This window comes from Tympanuchus pallidicinctus, unplaced genomic scaffold (assembly GCF_026119805.1).
Source record: "Tympanuchus pallidicinctus isolate F22 unplaced genomic scaffold, pur_lepc_1.0 scaffold3, whole genome shotgun sequence".
NCBI classification, from domain to species: Eukaryota; Metazoa; Chordata; class Aves; order Galliformes; family Phasianidae; genus Tympanuchus; species Tympanuchus pallidicinctus.
Genome location: NW_026294747.1, coordinates 49616494 through 49629214, shown reverse-complemented (window position 1 = coordinate 49629214; position 12721 = coordinate 49616494). Strand labels below are relative to the sequence as shown.

Below are 12721 nucleotides of genomic sequence, written 5' to 3'. Positions count from 1 at the left end.
TTTTTAAGAAATTAGAATCTACCTGAGCTGTCAATTCAGTCTCGCAGATGGAAACTGGAACACAGTAATTACAGTGACCCCCTGGAAATGGCAAGATACCTCACTACAAAGTGATCAGAAGATCCCAATTTAACCAAAGAGTACGTGTGGTTCATAGTAAATAGCATTTCTTTTTTGGTGAAGTATTGGATCAATGGAAGAGGTAATTATTCTTATGTCCTTCAATTAGTGATTTTGTAGTAGCCGTAATGAACCAGATAACAAAGGCAAGACACATTTGGTTGCTACAGGGCCTAACTTTTATTATTCTAACTCACGCATGCAGAAGAAGCAAGCTTTTGGGTTCAAAAATCTTCAAATCTGAAATAAAAACATCAAGCTCTGAAGTTAAACATTTCCGTAGGACTAACAAAACACCTTCAAATCAGGAGTTTAGGCTAAAAAATTCCTAAATCTAGCGTAAGCAAAACCAACAAAAATCCACAGAGATATCAATTTCTGTGGCAAAAATTTTATTGCCAATTTTTGCTACCATTGCTTTCAGCTAATACCTGGTAGCAAAATTTACTGCTTTTATTTCACACCTTGAAGCAGACTTGCATTCTCAAAAGCCTGTCTTTGAAGCTTATAGGTTAGATTAATAAAAGATATTTCCTCCCCCTGAAAACATGACTTTAATCTCTTTCATACCATGAAGACTTTGAGCTGTCCTCCAACTGGCAGCCAAATCAGTTGACGAACACTGCAGCCACATGTACTCACTTGCATTTTCTTAAAAGTCATGCAAGAGGGCATGATGTTATTTTCTTCTTAAGAAAGCGACAGGGACAAAAGAAGATGCAAATATACTCAGCAGTAAGAACTGTGAGGTAGAAAAGCAAACCTAAAATGATCTTAAAGGGGAACTCTCCAGAATTCTACTTTCTAATTTAAGACAAAGTAATTAACTGAATGTTTAAGTATCTTCTGTTCTCTTGGACTTCGTAAGTAACACATAAACATGCTCTGCACAACCTTACTTGGCACGTTTGCTTTAGCTATTCATAGCAGATTTATATAAACAGACATTTCAGTCCTTTCTGTATGAATTTGTTACATTACAGCAAAGCATACAGTGCTTACTAGGAATTACATTACATTGGAACTCACTTAAATACAATATGCTCCCCCAACAGAAAATTTTTATTGAAGTTCCATGCTCTACAGACTCCATCTATTCTTTCTGACAGCCAAGAGCATGAGTCAGCTTGAGCACCTCAGAAGAATTTAAATGGAAAAGACAGGCCGTATTTTAAGCTCTCATCTGCCTGATAAACATATTATAAAATTATACCTTGTGAAACAGAATATTTTGTCTGGAGGAGACACACGAGGGTAAATAAAACTACACCATATATGTACAGGGAAGAACAGCACTGAGGTAGAAACGCTAGCAGGGTAGAGGGAGAGAGAGTTGCCCACTTTATGTAAAACATGTAATATAAGATTTCTTAAGAGAAAAAAAACGTAAAAAAAATGAAGATCACAATAAAGCAATGCCACTTCAACATGCTAAAAAATGAGAAGTTTGCCTTGAGAGGTCAAAATTTAACTTTTCAGATACAAGATTTTGTCACTGAGTTTCATTCAAATATTGACCTAGAAATACTGTCTGCTGCTTTACTAGAAGGCGCATTCAATCCAAAACCTGCATGCTTGTTTAATTAATGTCAATAACAGAAAAAAGTTTTGTCCATTTAGATCTTATAGTCATGCAAAGTACAGCAGAAATTAAGGGAGGAGTACAGTACACAGTTCTAGCAGTGAATGGGCAAAATTAGAGTTAAAAGAAAAAAAAAGAGTTATCCAACCTTACTTTGAGTTTATTAATGATGCAGTATTATTCACAAAAGATGCTGATTGACTGTCTTGGCACTGAGAACACCAATGCCAAGAAAACAAGAATGAGATAGAAATCAGAAGACAGAAAGTACGTTCTCCTTAGAAACTAAACCAGAATGTTTCATCAAGGTTTCTTTGGAACTGTAAGGTTTTTAACATGTGGCTTTAAACAAAGATTGCTACTGTAAGAGAAATGAAACCTCATAAGACTCAGTATTGCAAAGTAGGCTACTTCCCCTCTCACAAAGCAAAAGCACACAAGCACATCACCTTTATAAATCAGCAGAGTATTTTCAGATGAGCTAAAGTAGGGAGTTAGTTAACACTGCAATAGATAACTATTTAATAGATATCCTATTGCTAACAGTGGGATAAAGCACAGGAGTCTGGTGACAGAAACAAACAAGTTCATAAATCAGATCTATTAACTGGAAGGTTGCACTGGCTTAGAAGAAAACAACAGAATGGTAAAAAATGCACATAAGAATGTATCATACACACAGTTTTACTTTGCGACACTGTGTGTTGCACAGTGAGGCCAATACATGTGAAACAAATAAGAACAAGCTCCAACTCCAATCAAATTTTAGTATTGGAATGCAATATTAATATTTTGGTTAAGAAATGTGAAATTAATGTCAGGCTTTTGCGATGGCACTGTATATTAAGGCAGATTGCGCAACAGCTTGTACAGTTAGGCTATTTCTTCTAACAAGTTGTGTAAAGTGGAGATTGGTATTATTTTAATATTAGGCTAATCAATTTACTTTAAGGCCTCTAATACTTAATACATCTCCATAGCAAATGTTTTCTGATTCCAACAAATGCAGTACTTTCAAATAAACATATAAAATAGAGGAAAACACAACATAAGACAAAAATAAAAGCAAAAGTTAATTGCCAGAAAGTTCTACCAGTGAAAAGAAACCACTGAAAAGTAATTAAAAACCAGACCATAACCAGGACACTCAATCAGCATTAAAACATCTCAGTGTTAAATACAACTGCTTGGGATTCTTGAAGAAATGTCAGCATTCAAGACCACAATGGAACGGATGCTTTACAATTTCAAAACATTTTTTTACGTTATCTTATGAAAAACGAGGTGTTATTTATTTCTTAGTCAATTCTGGATAATTACCAAAATGAAGTCAATTAACCATGAACCAATGACAACTCAATTGGCTGGTGAACGGATAGCTGTATTTGTTATGGCGGTCATTTATCTAGGCTATTTTCTTCAACTGTGTACTGTACTTACCCCATTCCATTCTACGCTCATACTCACTTCCTCGCCTCCATCAGGACCACTCTCGTACTTTACCACATCAACATTGAGACTTTCTCTGCTTCGCCTTTTTTCTGTGCTCTCAGGGTCATTGAGCACTTCAGCAACTCTCTGTTTATGAACGTTGTCAAGACCCTGACAATTAGATAAAACAGAATAAGTTTTAATGATATAGTGTAGCCATCTACAACTTGCACAATAATTGCAGAAACAAATTCATCATCTTTTTGCTTTCAAAGGACAATCAAGATTAACTGTCCCTTACTGCAGCCATCAAACCAGCACAGAGTGGACAGCTAGCCGACTGGGCTGGGCATTCAGCAACTTGGCATTCTTCTCCTCCTTTCCATCATTTGTCAAAGCCTCCTGGTGTTAATGTCACTTACCTGAAACCTTTTGTCCACCAGATTAATATTTAAGAATTTACAGATCATCAACAGTCAATACATTTCTCAGTCTTCCTCCTATCAAATGTTGTAGCGTTCATCTTCCTCTGGAAAGAACATCGCAGGGGTCTGAACAGCTAATCCCTATAACACTGTTTTATTTGTAACACTGACATGTTACACTTCACATAAGAAATATTCTACACCTCTTACTTTGCAGCATTAGCAACAAATGAAGTAGGGCATCTTCTAGGGCATGATGTCCAGCAGAGCATGAGAACACTGAAACCATACAGAAATCCCACTCATTCTATTTTTTACACTGTTACTGCAAATTGAACATGCATGAGGGAGAACAAAACCATGAAGAACTGATTCATTTCCACACATGGGAGAAAAAGTATCTCTTTGGTTTTAGCTCAGAAGGAGAAATGCATTAACCCTGTCTGTCCTTTCACAGACCTAAAATAAAAAAGCAGTGTTAAATGCTAATAGGATGATAGCTGTGTTTCCTACTTGTCCAAATCTGGTGTGGTATATAATGACATATTTTAGAGTATAACACTGTAGACAGTACATTACACACCAATGAAAACCTGAAAAAGCTTAGAAAAGAAATAGCAGCAGGCTCAAATGTAAAATTAAGACCAGGAACAGTTTTTCCAAAGGTTTGGACAAGCCAGAAGTGGGCTGATTTAACACAGACACTAAAAGAGGAGAATTTTTCTTTCAGAGAAGTCTATTCTTAATTCCCAAATAATCAATTCTAGGTCTCACCGCAAAAAAAAAAAAAAAAAAAAAAAAGAATTGAAGCAAAACAACTATATACAAGCAAATTTCCAGTCTTACTACTATTATATTATTCTAAATTGCCTTTGCATTCATTAACATTAAAACATTATGCAGCATGACAACAGTAACAATAAATTTGCTTTGATTGGTAATAAGATACAACGCACATTTATTTTCAAAACATTTCAATGACAAACACACCAAAAATGAACCATGAAATATATATAGCAAACTTTTTTTTACTAAGGATAATTCTCTATTATTTCCCTTCACCTTTGAATTTCCTCTGAAGAACTTTTCTCCCACGTTTGTTCATACATTCCTCTTATCAGTTTCATTGCACTTATCAGGCAAGCACTTGCTAATCTTCCATCAGCTAGATTTGTTGAAAAGCGAATTTATCTCACCTTGTATCAAAGATCTATTGCTAAACTCACTAGAAGAGCATGAGTTTTATTTCACTTCTCCAGAATTCAGCTTGTGCAATACACCAAACACTGAAGAATATTATTCAAAATGCAACCACAAATGTGTACAAGCAATTGAATAAAAGGTAAATAATCAAATAAGGTGTAGTACATTATCTAATATAATTTACTTGAACTAAGAATTTGAGCTTAGAATTTTAGATGGCAGCATAAAAAAAACACTTCTGAAAAATACAAGTCTTATTTACTATTCCACAAAAACAAAATTAAAATGGAACTATACAAGTTACTTTTTTATTCGTTACGATTTTCTTTTTTTTGGTTTTCCATTTTAACACTGACCAACAAGCCTTCTTTGCTTGTCCAGTCTTACGTACTTTTGTAACAGACATTGTGCAACATCCCTCAGAAAGAAAGGAAAAACAAAACAAAAACCACACTCTCCCAAAAGATTGTGGGAAAAAAAGTTAAGTTTAACAACAGATTAGAGAGCAGAGAGCATTGAAAGAAATGCAGCAGCATCCCTCAATCTCTATATTCATCCCATCAGCTTGCAAAACTAACAGAAACAGCAACTGATAAATTTGTAACAGCATTCTCAAAGTTAGAGTCAAGCAGCTGAAATTCAAAGAGGACACCAGGCAACAGACAGCAAATAGCTAAATGTTTATATGTTCTGAATAGAGAATAGGCATTAAAGTTGAAAATCTGCATGGCCATAATGCAGAGGTAACATATACTTGCCTGTTTACGAGATCTCATTGCTGCCTCTTCTAATGTTTCAGCAGCTTCAAATTTGCCTTGTCGTCTGTAAAGTGCCCCAAGGTTCTTCAATGTAGTTGTTACTGTTGGACTAATAAAAAAAATACACATATACACATTACATACACTTCTCTCAGAGAGTGGTGAGGCACTGCAATGGCTGCCCAAGGAGGTGGTGAAGTCGCTGTCCCTGGCAGTGTTCAAGAGGCATCTGGATGAGGAGCTACAAGATACGGTTTAGTGCTTGTGGTAGGAGTGGTAGTGGGAGATGGTAGTGGACTAGATGATCCTTTCCAACCTTGTGATTCTATGTTTCTGTGATTAGATTCCTCTCAATTCACAAACTAATAAAAAGTGAATTAATACAATATAATCTTTTTGTAGTTACTAAGTCTTGAAATATACTATAACTTATTATGCATACATGAAAAAACTGTTACGCCCCCTCAAATTGCATTAACATCTCATGCTATCATTAGTCAGCACCCCCAAACCTGAATGTTAGTAACTAGCCTCTAAATCCAGCCATGAGAAAACTGGAATGTTTCTTAGATGCATCTCAAGAGGCAAAAATTTAGCTCAGTTCTAATGTGTCCAACTGTAATTCTGAAGCATCCAGATGATGCGCTTACTCATGCACACTGTGACTGTCACTGTAGCACACATTTGTCTCAAAACAGAACCACAGTACAGTTGGAAGGGAGATCATCTAGTCCAATTCTAAATTAACAATTCCACCAGTTTTTATTTAATAACTACTTTCAGCTTCTGTGCTGAACTTGAACAATGGAAGAAAGAAAAAAACTCCTCACATTCCACTAGCAAATCTGACTCCTGAGACATTTTTGATTCAATGATGCAGTGAGAATTAGCTCAGTCATAGTATTGTTGCTTGAAGGTTTGCTCCAATAAGAGCAGAGAAAAAAATTCCTCATGACTTAGAATGAAATTAAAACAAAGCATGCATGAAAAGCAAGTAGGATGCAAGCTGAAATTCCTGTTTCTCTTCTTCCAAGATAAGATGCATGCTCTCATTCACACAGATTAACATTCTTCAGGCTTTAGAAACTCAAATTTGGGGGTTGGACTCAATGATCTCTGGAAGTCCCTTCCAACCCCTACAATTCTGTGTGATCCTGTGAAATAACATGTAAGCGTAGCAGTTTTAACTTTGCTCTCTTATGCCAGACAGAAACTCAAGGCCCAGGTATTTACAGTCTTTTTCACTCCTGACCTTCTCTACAGGTTTTGCTGGGGCAGGGAGAGCACACGAGCCAACTGAAAGTATAAAAAGAAAGGTGACCTGCACTAGATCTCATCAGCCTACATTAAAAGCCTCAGGATTGCAAACTGCTGCCATCTGCACTCCTGAAAGCCAGCCTTCAGCCTGAGTATCTAATACTGTACTTCTTCTTGCTGTAAGCAAGTTGCTCATTTGTTTTCATTTCAAAACATGCTTTAGTCTGACATTTCTAGATACTGTCTATTGCCACATGATCTGTCCAATAAAGGAAATACTCACCTATCAACTTTGCAAGCTTTGTACCAGCCACCATATTCTCCAAAAGATGTGCCATCTTTTTGCTTTCCCTAAAAAGCGAAGTAGCATTATAGAAAAAAAACTCATTTGTAACTAAAATAATAAAAGCTCCAAAAAAGATTTATGACAGTGGCCTTACTTTGCACTCTTCCCTCTCTTCTGCGTGCATCCAAATAGGCTTATTTTCATCTAATGAAACAGAAGAAAATATTTTATAGAAGTACAAAGCCACAAAGCATTCACTGCAATATTTTAACCCTTCTGAAATAAGGCTAAGAACCACAGAAAGAAGCACCAGATGAATGTAACGTTGTTTAATTGTTTTACAGTTCTTTTTTTCTGATCTGAACTTGGGAAGTTACTTCTAAGAAGCTCTGAAGTCAATACATACTGCCATCCATCTATCATGTACCTCGTTATGTGCTAGCAAACACGCATTTGTTTCTTTTACCATAATGATTATTTTGACATCTACTAAGTGTTGCATATGCTACTGCCACAGAATGCAATAAAAACTGTGATTTACAGTTGATGAAATGGATTTAACTTCAGTGTACAATGTAACTTGTACAGTGTAAAATATCCTTAAATTTACAGAGTAAATATCCTTAAATTTACACTGTAAATTTACACAGTAAATTTAAGAATATTTTCTAATTCTTTGTATGTTAGAGAATGACTCATCAATATATTCAGTGTCCTTAGAAATTTGTTCCAATGACTGGAAAGTGACATTTTCAGCATCTATAAAAATGCCAAAATCAGTTTCTGATGTACATGAAATAAATCACGCCAGAAATATGCTGCAAAAGATATAAACCTAACCAAGGCTCCCTCACTGAAGAAAATTTCATTTTGAATTAAATGTTACTGCTGTATCCACTGAACAGCTTTTTATGCTGAATTTTACAATACTTTAATGCATCTGCTATCTTAATTCTCAAATCTGCTTCAAGCAGACAATTCTAATTAGGATAAGACCAACCTCCAACAGATTTTCTTCCCCAGCTACCACAAAAATTAAACATACTTTGAAGTCTAAGGACGAAGTTTCTTACCATCTACAGAGCCAAATTCTCGTTCATGAGCACGAGTAAGAATCTCTTTGTACAAAGTTTCCGCTTGCTTAAATTTGCCCTGTTTTAGGTAGCAGGATGCCTAGAAAGAAAACACCCCCAAAAAGACAACAGCACTTTTTAAATTTAGTTTGAGAAGTAGTACAGTAAATACAATACATTCTGAATAATACACTGAATACATTCAATTCACGAGAAAATCTCACTTTAGATTTATTTATAAGAGCCTTACCAGGTTATTCTTTGTTTTTGCAACATTTGGATCATCTGGTCCCAGCTTAGTTTGGTAAATTTCCAGTGCTCTCTGATAGTAATATTCTACCTCCTCATATTTACCCTGGTTCTGGCATAGTAGAGCCAAGTTATTTAACTGTTTGGCAACATCGGGGTGATCTTTCCCCAGGACCTGGAAAAGAAATATCTCAAATTATTTTCCAGTAGTCATACCAGGGTTTAAAAATGTATAAATAGCCCACTGGTATTGATTTGTCAGAAATTTCAACATGAAGATGATGAAAGAGAAGGATATGATAATTACTCAATGATATTACAAATCCAGAAGGCTGTAGAGAAACTTGTAACAGGCATATTTTAAACCATACAATTACATTAAAAGCAGCGTATTATCCAAATAAGCCTGAAGATGCAGACATTCAGTCACATGGACCATGATAAATATCCCCACAGTCCTAGAATAATCAGTTTAAAAAGTTTAAGTTCCCTGTTTAATTCCAGTGCTCTTGTCAAATCAAAGATCTCTCAACAAACAAAAGGGAAAAAAAAAGGTAGAGAAGGTTTATTACAAAATACAGAACTTGGAATACACCCAGTGTGCTGCAACAGTTCTGTAAGAATTTAACATGGTTTTATATTTCAGACGTTGCTAACTACTGTGATTGGCCTGGCAGATCTGTCCAATCAAAACACAGAACAAATGTAAGGATGTTTAATCCTGCCCCCAAAAAAGTCTATTCAAAGGTGTTCTGTTTGCATTGTTTTGTTGGGTTGCTAGTTTTTTTTTTGTTTGTTTGTTTTTTGTTTTTTTTTGCAATTGTACCTTTTCTCTGATTTCCAGAGCTCGCTTACACAGAGGTTCAGCTTCTTTGTACTTTCCCCGTTTACCATAAAGAACTGCAAGATTATTTAGAGTTGCTGCCACCTGCCAACAGAGAGAAGTATTAATTACACCGATTTGCTGATACAAACAACTATTAAATTAATGTACTTGTTTTCAAATTTTCCTCTTGAATTTTGCAAACAAAGAGATTCCCAAATGTCATTCATTTACCCCCAAAGTTATATATGCTCAGGCCTGCCTTGCTTCCAAACAAGTGGCATGATGAGAGACACCCCACTGATTTTTAACACTGGGTACAGAAGTTCAATTTATGCCTCATTTAAAAGCAGCAGCAAAACAAAACAGAAGCACACCTTCAATCTGAGTTCACTCAATCAACAGTGATTCGAGTAAGCAAATTAACATTTTTCTTTATAAATTCATTTCCCAGAGAAGATCCATGCAATCTGATCCAAAAATCAAGTAAGTGCAGGTCATTTGTGGTGAAACAGCATCAAATATAATGCTTGTACTCAAAAGAAAACAAAGAATTTTACAATGTGGCCTCCTACCTGTGCTGTATAGAGATAAGCCAGGTCTTAAAAACTTTCCTGTTGAGTTTAACATTAGAATGAGTTGGAAAAAAAAAAAAAAAAATCATCAAAAAACAAAGCTAAAAATACAGTATTTCTTGTATACAAACCGCTGGATGATCTTTGCCCAAAGTCTTCTCACGGATAGCCAAGGCATCATTCAGGAGATTCGCTGCGTCTTTGTATTTGTTCTGGTCTCTGAAATTTAAGAAGTGATCATTAATACTGAGGATTGAGAAGAGATGTCATAATAACGAAGCTGGCTTCAGTACTGGACTAAAGATGTTACCATAACAGCGGATTAATTAAGAATACATTTAGGAACTGCAAGACAAAAGCATGAAGCTCATAACTAAAGTAGCTAGAGGGCTCAGGACTAGCAGGTTCAATTTTGATTGTGCTGTCTAATTTATGTCTCTAAATTACCTGAAAGTGGATAACCAACACATGCTTCTTCACCATACCAAATAAGGAAGGGGCTGGTTTTCAAAAATGCTTTGCTCTCGCAACAAAGGCATAGACAAAAATGCAGCAACTCACTTGAATTTTAGAGTGGGTAGACATACATTTTAATGGACTCTCTTGAGGGTTTTAAAAAACAGGCAATGGAAAATAATAAGACAGCAAAAATGCTAGCCTGAACACTGTCAGGCTACAGCCAAATGTCAACTATTTGTTCAGCTGCCATTTATCTATGTCACTATACAAACCTGTACACCAAAGCAAGTATGTTCAACATAGTGGCAACGTCAGGATGGTCATGGCCTGAAGTCTTCTCCAGATCTTCAAGAGCTTGTTTACAAAGAGGTACAGCAACCTCGTATCTACCTTGGGAAGCATACTGAATAACAAGATTGTGAAGGGTCCTTAATCTTGCTGGAATTTCATAGCCACCTTGTTGGGCAGCAGCTGCTGCACTGCTATGCTGCTGTTGGACTGGAAGAAACCCACAGGATTTTAATTTGTTTAAAAAGATTGATATAACTTGAAGACATTTAAAATTTTAAACTCAGTGACACACAAGAGACTTACTGAATTCTATTTCTTCAATACAAAGCATTAGTATTAGAACAAACACACTTCACTTAATTCTACACATTCTGTCCACGCTTCATAAACAAAGGTACTGCATTACTATTATTTTACAGTTTTACTAGCTCAGGAGGTCTAATTAATAAACAAATGGAGAAAATGTCATACTTCACCTCAGCAAACCATTAACAGTTCTCAAGACTAACACAATTTTACAATCAGAAATATTAAAATTTCCCTATGGAAAGGAACACTAACGCAGACAAGCAAAGCACTGGCAGAACAAGTCAAATTATTTCTCCTTTTTCCATTATATTATCTTTCTCTAAACTTCTCAGAAACTTCTGTTTTTGCTCATTTCCCTTTGTCATGCCAAGAAATGCCTAAGGTTGGCACAAAAAAGATTAGAGCACCTTGGCTGCCACAAGTAGCAGCTATAAGGGAAAAGGCCAAAAAAGACCAAGTCAAAACCAGTGTCAACTTTTTGATTTTACTTCCTAAACTTCAAGTTTAGCCATTTGTTTTCCTTAGCTACTGGTTGTTGGTTGTTGCAACCCCCTCCCACTGCTCCAAACTATCCCTTTTCTCTTAGCCTAAGAGATTTCATCTCTTACTCATTTTTATCGAATTATAAACACACAGAACAAGGGTTCCTGCTGGGAGACCGACTTTCTTCCCTCTATTAAAGGAAACACTGTCACAGCAAGCAGGAGCCTTTTTCTGTCAGTGGAATCATACAGTTCCAAACCTACATCCACAATCATTGCTTGCCAAACCACTGAAACATTTGAGTATTTTTTTTTTCCTGGAGATCAAGGAAATTACCAAAACAGCCCCACTGTTTAAATCAAAACAGTAAAAACACAGATGGACCACACAGGTATACAGGCAGTTTTGCCACTCAAAACTTTCCTAATTCAAAGCTCTAGGTAAGGCCAGATAAGCTCAGGATGAAGTCCATAATCAACACTTTCATAATCCCTGCAAATCTTCCCCCCATTGCTGTTGTTCATATACTCCAAGCTTGATAGCATGGTAACCTTGTGTGTGCTCAAAATGGAAATTCAAAACTCTGAATTTTGATTAATTGCTAATTGATTAGCAAGGTAGTACCCTTCAGACACTTTTCTTTCTGTGATTTATTCACTAAGAATCATTATACCACTAGCACATTGCATATACACTACCAATATAATGTATAATATAAGCTTTACATCTGTAAGAAAAACAATTTCAGTAAGGCTGATCTGTCAATGGCTTCTTTCAACCTCTAATTCAAACTTCATACCTATTCATTGGTCCCTCTGACTTGAAGACAAGACCTCTAGAATGAGTAATGAAGTAAGGAAAACAATCTTAGCAAAGGACAAAAGATTAAATGAGAAAGGCTCCATGTCCCAGAATGTTAAATCAGATCATTTAAAAGGTCGTTAACAGAATTACCATCTGGGCAGATGACCAAAAAACGTCAGTGTTTCAGAGAACGTGCCCCTGACACCTTGAACAATTTTCACCATTCTGAGGCCCTCAAAAAAAAAAAAAGACCATGGGACCAGTATGATAGTGAAGTTAGTTCCAGGAATTTTGCAACAGCTAGTAAGCTTTGAAAATCTAGGCCCCAGTTCTGCACACCACAATTATGACAACTGATTTTCCTGTTTCATTATTCTAGTAGGGCAAGAGGTACTCACTGCTTCACTCTGCCCCAGAAGACCATACATGTGGATTCACTTTTCCGATAAGCATCCTTAGCCTCTGTATTACAGAGATGTAGTAAAACTGCAATTAGAAATGTACTTACTTCCCTGTCCTTGGTCATCTTCATCATTGGGAAATAAGTCATCCAAAGGCTCTTTGGTGGAATCTGTATCTTTGTCCTCCTGTAG

The 12721-nt window shown here is 36.1% G+C and overlaps 1 protein-coding gene across 8 annotated transcripts in view; it reads right to left on the bottom strand.

Annotated features, from left to right (window-relative positions):
• LOC128086198 (kinesin light chain 1) overlaps positions 1-12721 on the bottom strand; it is a 62248-nt gene that overhangs the window by 12476 nt on the left and 37051 nt on the right. For 5 of the 8 annotated variants that reach the window (XM_052694502.1, XM_052694504.1, XM_052694510.1 and 2 more), the window contains 10 exons: positions 12637-12715; positions 10514-10739; positions 9914-10001; positions 9211-9312; positions 8386-8559; positions 8136-8235; positions 7217-7266; positions 7060-7127; positions 5520-5628; positions 3143-3304 (listed from right to left, as the gene is read on the bottom strand). In XM_052694502.1, the coding sequence (XP_052550462.1) occupies positions 3143-3304; positions 5520-5628; positions 7060-7127; positions 7217-7266; positions 8136-8235; positions 8386-8559; positions 9211-9312; positions 9914-10001; positions 10514-10739; positions 12637-12715 (1158 nt within the window). The remainder of the gene's footprint in view (positions 1-3142; positions 3305-5519; positions 5629-7059; positions 7128-7216; positions 7267-8135; positions 8236-8385; positions 8560-9210; positions 9313-9913; positions 10002-10513; positions 10740-12636; positions 12716-12721) is intronic. The other 3 variants (XM_052694503.1, XM_052694505.1, XM_052694506.1) reach the window with 1 other exon arrangement.